The 15,648-nt window shown below is 36.5% G+C and overlaps 2 protein-coding genes across 2 annotated transcripts; both read right to left on the bottom strand.

The window, feature by feature from the left end:
- Nucleotides 1-182: 182 nt before the first annotated feature.
- LOC137718516 (phosphatidate phosphatase PAH2) lies at nt 183-6,705 on the bottom strand. The gene is made up of 12 exons (XM_068458070.2): nt 4,921-6,705; nt 3,819-4,704; nt 2,940-3,271; nt 2,718-2,791; nt 2,373-2,457; nt 1,885-1,971; nt 1,711-1,783; nt 1,333-1,376; nt 1,055-1,183; nt 861-959; nt 624-772; nt 183-527 (listed from the first exon to the last, which is right to left on the bottom strand). The coding sequence occupies exons 1-11, from the start codon at nt 5,950-5,952 to the stop codon at nt 716-718; spliced, it is 2,898 nt and encodes a 965-aa protein (XP_068314171.2). The 5' UTR covers nt 5,953-6,705; the 3' UTR covers nt 183-527; nt 624-715.
- Nucleotides 6,706-13,119: 6,414 nt separating this feature from the next.
- LOC137718696 (BRI1 kinase inhibitor 1-like) lies at nt 13,120-14,608 on the bottom strand. The gene has a single exon (XM_068458243.2). The coding sequence runs from the start codon at nt 14,365-14,367 to the stop codon at nt 13,387-13,389; it is 981 nt and encodes a 326-aa protein (XP_068314344.2). The 5' UTR covers nt 14,368-14,608; the 3' UTR covers nt 13,120-13,386.
- Nucleotides 14,609-15,648: the final 1,040 nt, after the last annotated feature.

Here is a 15,648-nt window from a genome sequence, read left to right as displayed (position 1 = left end):
AAGAATTGCAACGGGCTTGTAGCTTAGTTGGTTACAAGCATTTACTATCACTCGCATCCTTGCATACATATCTACCAATTTAAGATGGCATATGAAAACATAACAATTCGCGTAATTACATATTATGTGATGAAGTACGTGCATCTGGCAAAATGCTGAGTACGGATTAAGTACAACAGAAAGAGCAAAACTAGATACTTGAATCCACATGAGAAATCAATTTACATTTGGAAACAAGGACTTTACAGTTAAATTATATGTGAATGTGAATGCCTATTTACCCATTTGACTTCCAAATAATACTTACAACTTGAAGTGGTCATGGAATGTACAGAAACAGACTACACAAACTTGAATTGAACAGAAGAAGAAAAAAAAAGGAGGAGAAAATGGAGCAGCAGCATGGAGGTGGGACTGATCCAACTCTTCCATATATTGTTTCAGGTCGCCGATAAATCACCCCGCCCGGCAAAGCAGTCATTTAGCCAATCATTCCTAGCTACATACAACGGCACGACCTATGAGATCTGTCACCAACAAGTCTTGATGAATTAGCATTGTCATACTACAACAAAAAATTCCATGCACAGACAGATTAGGCAAATGAGAAATGAGGATTTTACCTCGACACTTCAAAACACGTGCATGGAAAAACTCATCCATCTCCATATCTAGCGCAGGCGAGAAGAAAAAGCAATAAACTCTCTTCGACACCTCAAACATCAATATCGCACGGTGGGAGTTTCCAGAAATTCCACGAATTAAAGTCCTCCTGTAAACAACAGGGAAAATAAATAAAAAAAGCATGCTCAAATGATTAGTGGCCACATAGGAAAGGGCGAACAGGGCAGAATCAAAACCTGCTCAGATGAGTTTGTGGGTGGAAACATGCCGTTCACAAGAGCATGAAGGGAGGTATATGACTTTGTGTCAACACGGCGGTTCACAACAACCTCACCCTGCATACCCAAACCATAACAAAGAAAGGTTGGCATTAGACATTACAAAATTAGAAATATTTAAATTGCTGCTATATAGTGAAGGTCATAATTACCTTGGGATTAATAATGAATATTTTTCCTTTCGGGATTCCAACCTTAAGGTAGCTGAACTCATCGGTATCTCTGTTTCCAAAACCGGCATAGAATGGATTTGCATCAGAAGGGAACAATGATTTGATATCCTGAAACAGAGAAAAACGTAAGATATTTAAAAGGATACTTAAACCCACATGTATTATTGTTCGGAAGTATCCTTTGAAACAAATTATTTAACATCAAGAACGTGAAAGGCAGTAAAACAAGTGATCAGGTAAAGATTTAATAAACTAACCTCCAAGCATGCGATTTTGAATTCATGAGGAGCCCTCCTGATAACTGAGGAAAACAGAGTGTCGGTCTATGCATTAGAAACTACATACGACTTAGTGACCAGAAAATTGCATGTGATGTCTAGTGATCAAATAACGTAATTACATTCCACTCTGTTACCCATATAAATCGTTTTCTCTGCATTATTCAACTAGGAAAGGATGCACTTCCTCTCTATGAAGCGTAGTTTATCATTTCAGTTTTTTATCAGGATTATTGCAAAAAAAGGGCAATGAACCGAACACATAAAATGCCTGAAAAACTAAATGGAACACTTTAGCAATTTAAATTAGACCTCTGTTGAAGTTCTAGAAAAAAGAAGTGCACCAACATCACTTACCTTCGCGAAAGAGAGAAGGAAAAAGTCCATCTGGGGAAATAACAACGGGACCATCTGGTAAAGCCTTCCCGTCCTGCATATTTGAAAGCAAAGAAATAAATACATATCACATTTTGATTTCTTAACTCTAGTTTAAAAATGAAAATCAAGGATTTAGCATGGGTTAACCATAACCTGCTTAAGGTTGAATAAAAATTGTCTGGTGACAGAGGCTTGAGAAATGGCACGTGCACTCAAAAAAAGCAATTGATATCCATTTTCCTGCAGCATGGAAATAACAATCAATTCCTTTAAAGATGCAATGTCAGTGTAGTTATGAGTAATTCATACATAAAATGTAACATGTTTGTGTAAGAGACAATGGCAATAAGAGATGAGAGGCGGGCACATTATAAAGGTAATCATGCCTATAATTTGTAGGCTGATGACACTGTATGACTGAATAAGTGAACCACAGATGGGCCAACAGATTAGGTTAATGAGAAGTCCCTCTATGTGTTTTCGGCTACCTATGTTGGCTAAAGGCCAACCCACCAGAGTACTCAAAATGCATTGTAAGGAGTGATGAAATGCAATGTGAAAATTGCAGTCAATAAATAAGCATGAACTAAAAATAATCATGATCACGAGCACAAGAAATAAAAAGGACGAGATAAACAAACCTTAATGGCAGAAAACAAATTTGTAACACCTATATGTGACCAATCTACCCCAACCAAGGGCATGAATTGACCTAGAACATCTGACCTGTAAAACAAAGCAAATCAAGCGGGATCAGACAAATCAAAGAGAACCGCCCCCCTCCCCCCACAAGTAATCAACAAGTGAATGCATAAAGAACAACTGAATCGTTAAAGAAAAACTGTTGCTCATATTTGATTTAAAAAAAAAAAAAAAAAAAAAAAAGAAAAAACCTAAAAATCACTGTACTTCATTACTTATGCAAGACAGAAAAAATTTCTCAAAATGCAATTTACCAAAGAATTGTTTGGAAAGAACAGCCTTACTTTGTGATTGTCCCATCCACATCTGAGATCACTATGCGAGTGTTCCATTTCCACAGATAAATTCTGGCATCAACCTTTTGAGCAACAAGAATTGTTAGAAAGGACAGTAACTACATCAAAGGGACAGTAACTACATCTGAAAAACAAACGATGAGAAAGAAATCAGACTAAAAATGACCAGCCAGGTTGAGAACCCAAATAAAAATCAGACCAATAAACAACCTGCTGCTTCCCCAGCATTGCAGTAAAGAATGTGAAGATTACTGTATTCTTCCCTTCTTTGAGTTTCAAGGACGCCAGCTGCTCAGACGTTGGAGCGAGTACCCTCTCCATTTTCTTCATCCCCTTGGGTGCAAGCATATTCTTATCTCCATCTGTAAGCATATTCTTATCTCCATCAGTGGCAACGGTGCTCTCTGTAGCATTCTGAGCATCAGGACTTTTACCACCATTCACATCTGGCTGCATTGCTTTCCTGGAATTTGATCTCCTTGAACCGAAGGGCCAGAGTTTCCAACTTCCACTGGTGGCAACATTTGCTTTAGATGGATCTCCTGTAATAGTTTTATCCCAGTCAGTCGACAGCTAATATGCCTTTCAGCTCAGATATTTGCACTTTCCAAAATGGAATCTAAAGCAATAAAGCAGCTACATCCCATGGAAAACAACTACAGATAACAAGTCTATCAATTAGTACATTTATCAAGATCGAATTTTTCCGAAACTGTTTGAAAGGCAGTACCAGCTTTCATCCCTTCATATAAGAAGTGTTTCCAGCGAGAGAGCTTTTGCACAAAGCAAAATTTATTTCACTTTCTACATTTTACCACTTGAGACATATTTGTTCACCAAAAAACAATTTAGGCCCTTCCAATTTTCATCAGAGAGAAAATTCTGGCAATAAGTCTAACAAAAAATGAAGTGAAAAAATGGTCAGATTAATCATATTTCACTCTGACTTTGGAAAATATGAATTCTTAGTACTGTAATATCATCATGTAGACTGTAGTATGTACACACTACCAACAAGAAAGCAAACAGAATACTTTTCAGCATTTCAGTGCAGGAAATAGCATACATGTAAATATCTAAGTTTCTCACCAACTGCAGGAATGGCAGGACCATCTTTGAGCTCCACTGAACCCTGAGTATTCTCGATATTTAGTGTTTCCTGTGCTAATTGTTTCTCTTCTTCTGTGTCCAACTTTCTACAGCTCAAATCATCTTTACCTTGCCATATTGACTTCAAGGGATTGACATTTGAGTCCAATGAACAGCTCAAGGGATAATGAAGATCAAGTGCACTCAACTTGTCAGTATGAGGCCACATATTGGGTAATGACGCGACCAGCTTCCCGACTTCCTTATCAGCAGCAGCCTTACGATTTCTAGGAATACCAATTGCAGTTGATGCTGCCTCCAGTTTTCCAATTGATTTCTCAAAATCAGTTGAGGGGTCTTCTGGAACAAACTTTTCTGGAGATGAATATGATTCATAGTTTGTACTGTCTTTTGGACTACACGAGAGACTATTTTCTCTGTCTACACATGATGAAGAACACGATTCCGTGCACTGAACCTCAGTGATTCTGATTTCATCGTCACTGAAGAGAAATTGTTCTTCCTCTAATCCCACTGGCAACACACTTGCTGCTTCTGTCATGACATGGCCAATAACGGACCCAGACGGGGTTTGTAAATCGCATGATCCAATTTCTTCCTCTTTCGTATTTTTCTCTTCTTGAACTTGATCACCAGAGTTGTTTAAACTAGACATGCTCTGTGACTCAACTTTTTTAACTGAACCAGGTAATGAATTTCGCTGGACTGTCTGAATATTGCATTGTTGAACTATTGCTGGCCCGTCAAGGTCAATATTACAGTCTGTGCATGAATGTGCATCTGTCTCTTGTGAACAAATTTCAGTAGCCTCCACTGAATGTACCTCCATGGAAGTATCATCAGCATGTTGCTCAGTAACTGAATCCTGATGAAGTACACTAAATATCTCAGTCTCGACAATCCAGGTGTACACTTAATTAAGAATAATATTAGCCAATTGATATTTATAACCAAACTGCGTTTCCTAAATTTCGAGCATATTTGCGTTGGTAAATAAGTCATAGTAAACATTGTATCTTAAAATTCCTAATTAGTTTAAAAGTTTTGGTTCCTATTGCAACAGATTTGATAGAAAGATTACCTTAGATAGCAGCTCAGTTCTGGCATGAACATGAACTTGGCCACTTCTTTCTCTGGCAATGTACAATGTTTCACAATAAATAAAGGGTTGGACTCCATCTATCCCACCCGCCGCATGAGAAATGTCACAGCCAGGTAATACAACATCTTTCTCATCCAAATGCTTGCCAGGGCAAGCTTCTAGCTCAAAAGAACTTTGAATTTCAAGATCAGAACCTGTGACATTGGATATGACAGCAATCGCATTCCCATCTTGTTCAGTTGCCGCAATAAAAGATTCACCAACATCACTGGATACTCTAGACACAGGCAGAGATGAGCTCAGCCGGCTTTCCTCGGCATCAATCTGCATATCTTCATTAACTAACATATTAGGAGACGAAAAACGGGAAGCATTATCCTTCCTGAATTTTTTAGTGGCAAGACTAGTGGACCACTTCACCTCCAAAAGGTTAGCTGCAAACTCGGCCCGCTTCAATGAATCCACCCTTCTCACCTCACTATCAACCCCCTCTTCCTCCTTACTCTTGCGCTCCTTCATCGACCTGCTCCCAAATAGCCCAAAAATTCGTGACCTCCGGGAATTAGTCCTGGACAAAATCTTCCCGTTAAGCGTTTCAATCTGATCAACTGTTGTCAAATTCTCAGCATCATAATTGCAACTCATGGACTTCAATGGCTGCCTGTTTTCCCGACATTGCTCATCCGTCTCATCACTCGAAGACGAAGGATACAACACAGCCTCCCCTTCTTCTGCATCAACCTCCCTAAGAAAATAAGCTTCCCCTTTATGATCCAAATACATATGGAAAGTAGCATCCTCCCCATTGACATTAATGTTGACCACCTTCTCCTTTGTCTTCAAAACCCCTTGAAACTTCCCAAATTTCACATTCCACGCCGACGATTTGAAGCTCCCATCTTGTTGTTCAACTACAATTATATCCACAGCTCCACCAAAAGGGTGGAACGGGCCGGAGACGGTGTATACCCCTCTGGATATATAACTCCCTAGCCTCTCAACCGCATACATCCTATTCCTCCCCTATCTAATTTCTCAGGACACCCAATTAACCAAAACCTCAAAACTCAATCATAATTTACGCACACCCGGACCCGGTCGATTTCCTCACGAAAAACCTTCAAAGCAACAAACTTTGATCCAAAGATTGAATTCTGAGGCAACCCAGATGACCAATTTACCAAGAATTTAACAACCCAATTGATCAAAACCCAAAATTTAACAATTTACCACAGTTTTAACTCCAAGCAGTTATTGCATCATCAGAAAAGCAACGAAATCCCTCTCTGAGATCCCTTTTTTCAATCAGAAGCCCCCACAAACCATTGGATTTTAAAAACCCAACAGCTCGAAATCAACAGACAACCAAGAAAGAAGGCATCAACGGAAGACCAAAAACTAAAGATATAATTCTGAGGAACCGCCAAAGGAAGAGGGAATAGCAGTTATGGTGATGAAAGAATATTCGGTGCTAATTATTCGAATGTGCTGAGCCTTCAATCACCATTAAAATTCCAACAAATATTTAAAGGCGCCGCATTTTTTCATTTTTTTCATTTTTTTCCCATCCCCTTATTCTTCTGACAGTGATGATTGATGAAATAAATAAGAAAAAAAAGAGGAATAAATCTAAACTAAAATAAATAAAAGGGTCGAGAAATGAACTGAGCTGAAAGAAACAGGTCAGGGGAGGGAGGGAGGGAGGGAGGGAGAGAGAGAGAGAGAGAGAGAGAGAGAGTTGTTGCACGTAAGCATACGAGAGATGGTTGAAGTGGAGGGATTTTTGAAATGTCAAGACATCACGAACGAAATTTTTTGGAAAGTCATATAAATTTTATACGGATTTTGTCATATGAACAAACTTTTAAGCTATTTGTTGTATTAATTTTTTGAAATTATTAATGCATCTCATTTTAACTATGTTAAGTTTTTTTTTTTTTTTTTTTCCAAAGTAAGTGACATTCATTTGTGTTCAGGATTATTTCAATTTTTTGACCTAATTTTCATGATTTTTCTTTTATTTTTTATTTTTACACAAAGATATATTTACATTAGCAGGTAGACGAATAAATTGATTTGGACATTAGACTTGTGTTCATTTCAAAACTTATAGTGAACTACTAAAAAGTACATTAGGCTCACTTATATGGAATTTAACTAATTGCAAGTTTTGAGAATTCAACGACGTCTACCATGTTCTTAAGAAAAAGGGGGTTGAAATGTTCGAAATAAGCCTAAAGGGATGCGGTTAGTTAAAAAGTCCGAAATAACCTTGATATCATAACCTCGAAAAATTGATCTGACAAATCTCTTAAAATCTTAATTTATATGACGAATTGAAAAAAAAATGTATATGTTCATATAACATTTCAAGAAAAAATTTCTTAACATAAAAGAAACAATAACATATTTTTCAATAGGGGTATGTTATCCACACACCCCATTTTACTTCTCACACACCTCTTGATAATTTATGTCCTTTGATCTTCTTCAATTCATTCGATCCGACAGTTAAAAATTAAAAAAATGTGTGAAAAGTAAAATAGGGTATGTGAATATCATACCTCTTTTCGATATAGTATTATTTATAATATGTTACGCGATGTTCTGACTAGTTCTAGATATCTGAAAAGTCTTTTCTTTATGTAACATGATTTTTCTTAGGAGGGGTGGCATTTGAACTTAGTGGGCTCCAAGTAAACCTTTTCTTTAGTACGTTAAGTTTTGCCGCCATGTGGAAACATGTCGGACGTTCTTTCTTGTAGAATGTATTGTAGTCTATTTTATCTGATAAAGAAGAGATGGTCAGCGGCAAAGGAAGAGAGAGAGAGAAGAGATGTATTTGTAGAATGTAGGAAAATGTGTGTGTTGAGGATATGTTATCCCCTACGTAATGTTTTTATTTATAGTAATAAAAGGAGAAAAGAAATCCTTCATCCCCAAGGAATACAAGTTCATATAGGAAAAAATAACTAAAATCAAATCTAATCTAGGATTTATACAATCACACTTAAACTAGAAAAGTTCACAACACTCCCCCTCCCCCTTGAGTGTGTAAATACTCAAGATAGATTCAGCATCATGCAGAAGTTGAGGAAGTCGACTCGTCGGCCCTGATTCTAAAGAACAACTCCCTTAAAATGTCCAAAATAACATTGATATCATAATCTTGAAAATTTGATATAAAAATCCCTTAAAATTTTAATTTATATGACAAATTAAAAAAAAAATGTATAAATTCATATAACATTTCAAGAAAAAATTTCTTAAGGTATAAGAAACAATAACATATTTTTCGATATAGTATTATTTATAATATGCTATGCGATGTTCTGACTAGTTCTAGATATCTGAAAAGTCTGTTCTTTATGTAACATGATTTTTCTTAGGAGGGGTGGCATTTTATTTGAGACAGGTGAGCATTTGAATTAAGTGGGCTCCATGTAACCTTTTCTTCAACACGTTAAGTTTTGCCGCCATGTGGAAACATGTCGGACTTTCTTTCTTGTAGAATAGAAAATAGGTGTGTACATATTTTACAGCGAAAAAATTATCATATATAATTTATTTTCAACGCGTCTTGAATATAATTTTTTTTTATTTGATGTAAATTAATATAGAATGTCACTTGTATGATAAATAAATTAAGTGATTAATTAATAGATAAATATAAGTACCATTCATGATTTGATCATCCTATCTTTTGATTCTCATGATGGATTTTGTTCTATGATTTGTTTTGCATCTGTATGTTGATTGAGAATGTGTGAAAATATAAGAAAGAAAATTAAATGGTAACTCTGGTTATATTATCAACAACACAAAAACGTATGAGATTATCTTAAATTTATAATTTTTTGTGGTATCTGGACACTTTTTTTTACTTAACACTTAACAATTTTTGACCGTCAAATGAATAAAGATAATCAAATGACAGGAGATAAAGGGTTGTGCTAGATATAAAAATATAAGTGTGAACAGCACCACCATTTTTTCAATCCTCAAGATTTATGATTGAATGAGATTCAACCCTAGGGTTGCTGGGAATCATAATCGAAAAAAGATTAAAAAATTTTGAAAAAAAAATCTATAAAACTTAAAAACCGAATTAAACATAATAAATGATATAAATTTGGATTAAAAAGTTCATAGATCGCATCATTGCAGTGGGTTTGACTCTAGTAGACTAGTACAGACCCAAATTGGAGCTCAAAACCCATAATTTACAATGGTTAATTTTGTTGTCGTTTTTGTGTTTTTTTTTTTCTTTAAAAATGAGGACAACTGGTGGCAAATCATGATTATCCATCCCTTTCAGGGGCCAGAAAAACTCGTAGAGGCATTTCAGCCTCCCCCTGACCACAAATCTGGCTTCTACATCAACAGTGGATTTCGAACTTGAGACCTCCAATTTCCAATTTTTTGCGCTTTTCAACCATTCTTTGTCCCTTCTGCTATTTGTTATAGAATCATGATCCTTTTTGTGAGGATTCGGGAATTCGTGAATTATATCCGTTCATCTTACGTCATGCGGTCAGAAATCATTTTAAATATTTTTATTTAAAATTAAATACAAACAGTACCTGATTAAAACTAAACGCAACATGTACGATGAACGGACATGATTTACGAATCTTTAGGATCCTCACCAACAAGATCCGATCCGGAGAGGATCCTGTTGGTTTGTAATACATCATTTACATGGATATATAAATATATAAAGGAAAGTTAAGTTATATGTAGACCAAGTCAGCAACTGTTGTGACATAAGTCAAGTTGGCCGTCAACTTGATTCAGCAGTTAACCGCATATTAAATCAAACGGTACTAATTTGTCTATACTATGGTTCTCATTTGCTCTAATCATCAAATAAACATATCAAGGCAATACAAATAGCTTCGAATGTGCGTCATCAACTGTCGAGCAAGACCAGACCTCAGCAATTAACGGTGTTTGAAACCAGTCAAAAAATTACAATTTGGATAAAATGGAAGCGACATAGACAGTAGGTTCAACTCAAAATACTAACTGATTAACGTTTAAACGTTTAAACGTTTATGTATATGTTTGTTGGATGCACATGATATGATCCTGATCAGTTTTGTATCCCAGTTACTAAACTATAATATAAGATGGAATTCATTAGTTGCTGGTGGTTGGGTGTTGACCATGCAAACAAGCGGGCCATTTAAAATATCTGCATATGTTTTTAGGATATTTCTTCTAGTTTTCAAGGTGCTTAGATTATAAAAAGGGTTTTGAGTCCTTGCAAGTAATCATTTATCACAGTAGTGAAAAAATGTTGGATCTTTTCATGACATGCTAGATTCAAATCCCGTCGATTACTAATATAACAATATTTTTCATTTGAAAAAAAAAAAATATATATATATATATATATATATATTCCTTTTAGAAGCATTTGAAGTTGCAAAACAATCTTGAACCAATATTTTCCTTGTTAGGTATTTACCAAGAAGAGCTTGAGGCACTAGGAAAAACAAACTTATATCTAATTGGACAAACAATAGACTAAATTTTTTGATATAATCTTGAGACTAAAGGTACCAAACCGGGCATAGTTTTTTCTTTTTTTTCTTTCGGCTAAGAAGCCCTTAGGTTGTACGCCACCCATATGTAGCTTGAACTGTGCGATGGGCAGATATATTACTACTACACGATCTTCCACAGCTTCTATTGTTATTGCTCCCACTTGTCAATGGGTATTCTATTTTAAGGCATGATAGCATTTGAGTTAAGTCACATAATAAGTCATTATTAAGAGTTTGGTATTCAATTTACAATTCATTTGTATCATTTAGTACTACAGTCTAATGATATTTATTTTTATTTGTAAGTGAGAGGTCTTAGGTTCGATTCTCATAAAATGCGAGTTTAAACCACATTATCACTAGCTCATTGTGAGGTTAAGTTCACCCTTTATCCTTAGTGTAAATAATATCGTTTGTTCAAAACAAAATTTACAATGCACTTGTTGGCTGCACATGGTGATGGTGGGACTCGCGGAAAAAGTAAGCCAAGGGCTGGCGAGCTAATTCTTTATGGCAGACTCTTATTAGCCTTTGGGTGGAGACTGATTTTGCATAAATGTTACTTTTTTTTTTTCTTGTAAGTGAGTGGTCTAAGTTTTAAATTTCATGGATGATGATTTCAATACTAATTTATCACTTTACTCTTAAGTGTAAGTATGTTATTGTAAATTAAAAATTAAAAAGTGATTTGAATTTGAAACCTTTCACTTAAATAGTTAAATGTCACAGACATCAAATTTGGTTCATGTACCAGTCTCTCATCCTATTATAGCCCATACGCGACTAGGGCTTTGGGTTGGTACACAATTGGACTGAGTCCCAACTTATACAAAATGTCCTCGTTGAGCCTTGTCACCATCGCCATATGAGCCCCGACTCAAATAATAAGCTTACACGAAGCAGGCTTCATATCCATTTCTAATGAAATTGAAAACAAATTATCCTCCCTCTCTGTTGGGTGATCTTCTTTGAATTATGCAAAATTTATAAACGGAGCTAAATTTGGGATATGTTTAATAAGTTCAGCCTAGTTGTTTAGACTTCCGGAATTTTAACCAATCTAAAGAGCTCGAGCATACAGAGGAGAAGTTCGAGCACTACCCAAGGGGCTCTAGAACTATTTGAGAGGCCTCGAGTGGATATATTTCTACACTTTACAAATGAAGCCTAAAAGTGTTTAATGTGTAAGTAAAAATGCTTGTTTTCCAATTTAGTTGTATTCTGATATTTGGTAAGGAGGGTAAAACGCATCTGAGAACTCATTATTCAGCCTCAACCCCTTTAGGCTTTGATCAGCTTCTATTGACTTAAAAAAAAATGTTCTTTAGGAAAAGATGCAAACTTAATCATGAGTTGCAAGATTTCCTTGAGCCAAGCAGCAAACAACTTTTATTATCTTGTTTTCCTTGGTGGCTGAGAAAGAGAAACTTGTATTGGTCAAATCTAATGCTTTTGAAAACTGTCGCATATGTGCAGCTAGCTGAGGAGAAAAGCAAGCTTACTAGCACATGTTGTCTATACTGATATCTTCATCTCTCTCGTCAGATGGCGTGTGATAAGAGAGTTACAGAGCGAAGACATGCAACAGGTTTTATGGAAGTTTATCTGCGCAGCTAAGGCCAACGAGCTTTAGTCTTAGTGAGCACCGACACACAAAGCACTCTCTCTAGTGTGTTTTATGTCTGTAACTTCCAATTAGAAAAGGGTTTTTGTTGGTGAGTCCCCTTTCTCTTTTTTGTAGGATTAAATGATTAAAAGGAACAAAAGGCATGCACTTTCAAGGAATTGGGTGGTTTTTTTTGCTTTGGTGGGATTGTGAATGCCATGTGACACTATAACAAACATAAAAGATGAAACCACAAAAAGATAACGAGTCATCGAATCACTTGAGCACCACATCTTTAATCCTAAGTATGACTGATTCAATTAGAGCTACCTGATTTGCTCATGTGTTTTTTTATTTGTGATACCAGATTATCATTTGTACCTTGTGCATTATTGTTATCTTGAATGATAATTGTACTTGTGAACTTGCTTTCTTTTTCTAAATTCTGGGGCCATTAACGACCCACAATCACAGCAGCCCCTACATTTCTATTTCTGTTTCCAGTACACTTTTGATAGGAAAGGATTCCACTCCTTTCTCACTGCCTCTTTTTGTAGGGACTAGGAAGTCATCATGTCAAAGCTCAACTGTTTCTTGTTATAACATTCTATACTTGTGTATGGGAGATTATTGAGTGTCATCGGTTGTATACAACTTTGTATTTGTCTCTTTTGAGGAGAGAAATAAATATTTGATTGTACACAACTGATAACATAATAAATTTTCTTCTCATGCTCATTTGCGTGATGATTTTATACTCGTATTTTTAACTTTTTCCAAAACTTTGGAAGATGGAGATCTTGATTGAAATTTAGACCGAAGTTAACTGTGTTACATGAAAGAAAAAACAGTTGGTCCCCAGAGAATGCAAGAACATGCCTAGATATAATTGAAAAGGGGAAATGATTTTCAAACTCTTTTTTTCTCTCGCTATATTTATTCTCATTTTTTCTAATTTTTAGATCAAATAAATAAAAGGAGAATCAAGAGACAAAAATGGAGGCGCGAAAATCAGTGCCATGAAAAACAAGTCTACTTGTGTAACCATAAAAAGAAAATGCATCTACATTCGTGAATTGCTCATGTTTGGATTTTAAACCAATTTGAATGCAGATGGAGTAATCTACTGAACTTTTTTTTTTAACTCATTTAATACATGCACCATCATCATATATATATATATATATATATATATATATATATATGAAAATCCCCTTTATATGCAAATAATTAATCAAATACAAATATAAAATTCCCCCTGAATTATACCTTCCTATCTAATTTTCTTCAACATTTGGGCTTCTCTTCTGTGGCAATGGAGTTCTTGCAATGAGCAATTGCAGCTTGAATTGCAGCCTGCAACTCTTCCATGGTGCTGTCACTTGAAGAACAAGGAACATTAGTAGCTGCAGTTGCAACAAGATGCCCACTATTCGTCGGAGATGTCCTCATTGACGCCGGCGCCGAAAACTGTCCCATCCTTCCTCTCAACTCATGTTTGTTTAACATGCTCAAATTCCCCGAAAACGAATAGGGCTGCCGCCGGAACTGCCCCTTCTCTCTCCTCCCTCTAAACAACAACAGCGGCCTCACCATTCTCACGTACCTCTTCAGTATGTGACTCACATCAAACCTTACCTTCCTCTTGTTCTTCATCTCCTTGTTGTTCTCCTCCTTTTCGCTATTTTCACAATATTTTCGCCATCTAGGAAGCCCGAAAATCGAAAAGGACTTGGACTTTGTTCTTCCCCTGGTCTCGTGTTTGCTTCCCTGACGTGGGATTCTCTTGTCGATGCTGCTGCAGCTGTTGTTCTTCTTGTTTAGGATGTTTCGGTTTCGAATGCAGTTTTCGGCATTGTTTGTGGCGGTTTTTCTGGTTGGTTTTTGATCTTCTACCAGCTCTTTGAGGGGGAGGGTGAAGCTGTCGAGGGAGTTGGTGGAGGAGCGAGGAGAGACGGGGAGATGGGAGAGAAACTGGAGGGGGAGGAGGTGGCCGTGGAAGAATATTTCATCTGCGGGGGACAAATCAATGGCGAAAGAAGGTGGGGTGGTGCTGGTTTTGGATTTGGATTGGTGATTAGGGTTTGACGTGGAAGAAGAAGAAGTGTGGAGAGAGATTGTGAAGGAGAATTCATGGGAGGGGGAGGAGGAAGATGAAGGTGGTGAGGCAGGGGCAGTTTTTGGTAACTGTTTTAACCTTTCTTCTTCATGCCTGCTGAGGGTGTCTAGAGCAATTTCTCTGGTTTTTTCCAGCTGATGGGTGGCCATAACTCAAATGATTTTGTTGAAAAACTGAAACAAGGATCAAAACCCAATTTCTGATTATTTTTCTCTAAAAGAGTTTGGTTCTTTGAATACTACCAAACCTTTGGGGGAGGGATAAGAAGATCAGGAAGCAGTGGAGAGAGAGGAGAGGAGAGAGAAAAGGAGTCTTGTCAGTCTTGTGCAGTTGGGCTTCCAATGTCTTTTATGCAGAATAATCCATACTGCCACGCATTATTAGTTCTTTTTTATGAATAATGGCTTATCGATGGAGAATACTTCACTCCTCCTTTTATAAGATAATTCTGTCACTGTCTAATATGTTTTGTATAAATTTTTAGAGTAATATCATTAACTGTGATTTGCTAAAACGAGTAACGATCCATTTTGAGAAGGAGCCAAGCAATTTTCGTTATATAATATAAATAATAGAATGGGATGAGATGATAAATTTAGCTGTGTTTCTATAGGTTGGTGGGTCCTTGTCGAAATCTAACAGCTACTGAGGAGAATTTGGGAAATGAGGTCAGAAAGATCCAAACTTGCTCTAAAAAGGGAGATGGGAATGGCGAGGCAACACTTTGTTTTTGCTACAAGTCTGTATTTAACTGTTTTGCCAGTGAGGACTGGTCCTCCATCCTCCTCTCATGTTCTCTCTCAGGTACACTGTACACACCACATAGTGAAAAATGCAAAACCCTAGCTAGCTAGGGTTTGTTACTGCCCCAGATATCAAGAGAATCTTTGAGTTTATAAACCAAAGGCACTTATCTGCTCCTGCCTTTCGCTTTTAATTACTATGTGTAGTGTAGTGGTGTACAACGTTGGGGAAGGTGTTGCTGTTGGAGATATTTAGTATATCTATGTATGTTGGTGTGTGATGTCAGATGTCACTCGTGGGAGTTGAAGGCCTTTTGATCGAGAAGATAAGATTTCAAACCAAGCAAAATACGTTGTAGTCATATTTAGAATACGAATGTGAATATGTAAATTCTAAAGAAGCTAGGAACATATCTTATATTCCTTTTAGGAGTGGATTACTTATTTAATGTTGTAATCCTAAAGGGAAAAGGTTTTTACCTATCATATTACTATAAATAAAGACACAATAGGATGAATCAAACACATCTCATAATTAAATCACTCTCTCTAATTGTGGTCGGCCCCCCTTTCTCTCTAAACCCTAGATCGTTCAATCAAATAATCTATAACACGTTATCAGCATGCTCTTGGCAGAAGCTGAGGACTTGACGGGAGGCTATCATCCACAAAATTCAAAGGCTTATT

The sequence above is a fragment of the Pyrus communis genome, chromosome 8 (genome assembly GCF_041283825.1).
Source record: "Pyrus communis isolate YQ-2024b chromosome 8, ASM4128382v1, whole genome shotgun sequence".
In the NCBI taxonomy this organism is placed as follows: Eukaryota; Viridiplantae; Streptophyta; class Magnoliopsida; order Rosales; family Rosaceae; genus Pyrus; species Pyrus communis.
The sequence above is the reverse complement of the archived record's forward strand: the minus strand, read 5'-3'. Positions and strand labels throughout refer to the sequence as shown.

What these genes read in the sequence shown, in the direction of transcription:
- LOC137718696 (XM_068458243.2), bottom strand. Translation starts at nt 14,367, where the DNA reads ATGGCCACCCATCAGCTGGAAAAAACCAGAGAAATTGCTCTAGACACC.
- LOC137718516 (XM_068458070.2), bottom strand. Translation starts at nt 5,952, where the DNA reads ATGTATGCGGTTGAGAGGCTAGGGAGTTATATATCCAGAGGGGTATAC. An exon ending in CAATGCTGGGGAAGCAGCAG is followed by an intron (nt 2,792 to 2,939) that starts GTTGTTTATTGG and finishes GTTGCTCAAAAG; the next exon opens with GTTGATGCCAGAATTTATCT. An exon ending in GTGGATGGGACAATCACAAA is followed by an intron (nt 2,458 to 2,717) that starts GTAAGGCTGTTC and finishes TTTGTTTTACAG; the next exon opens with GTCAGATGTTCTAGGTCAAT.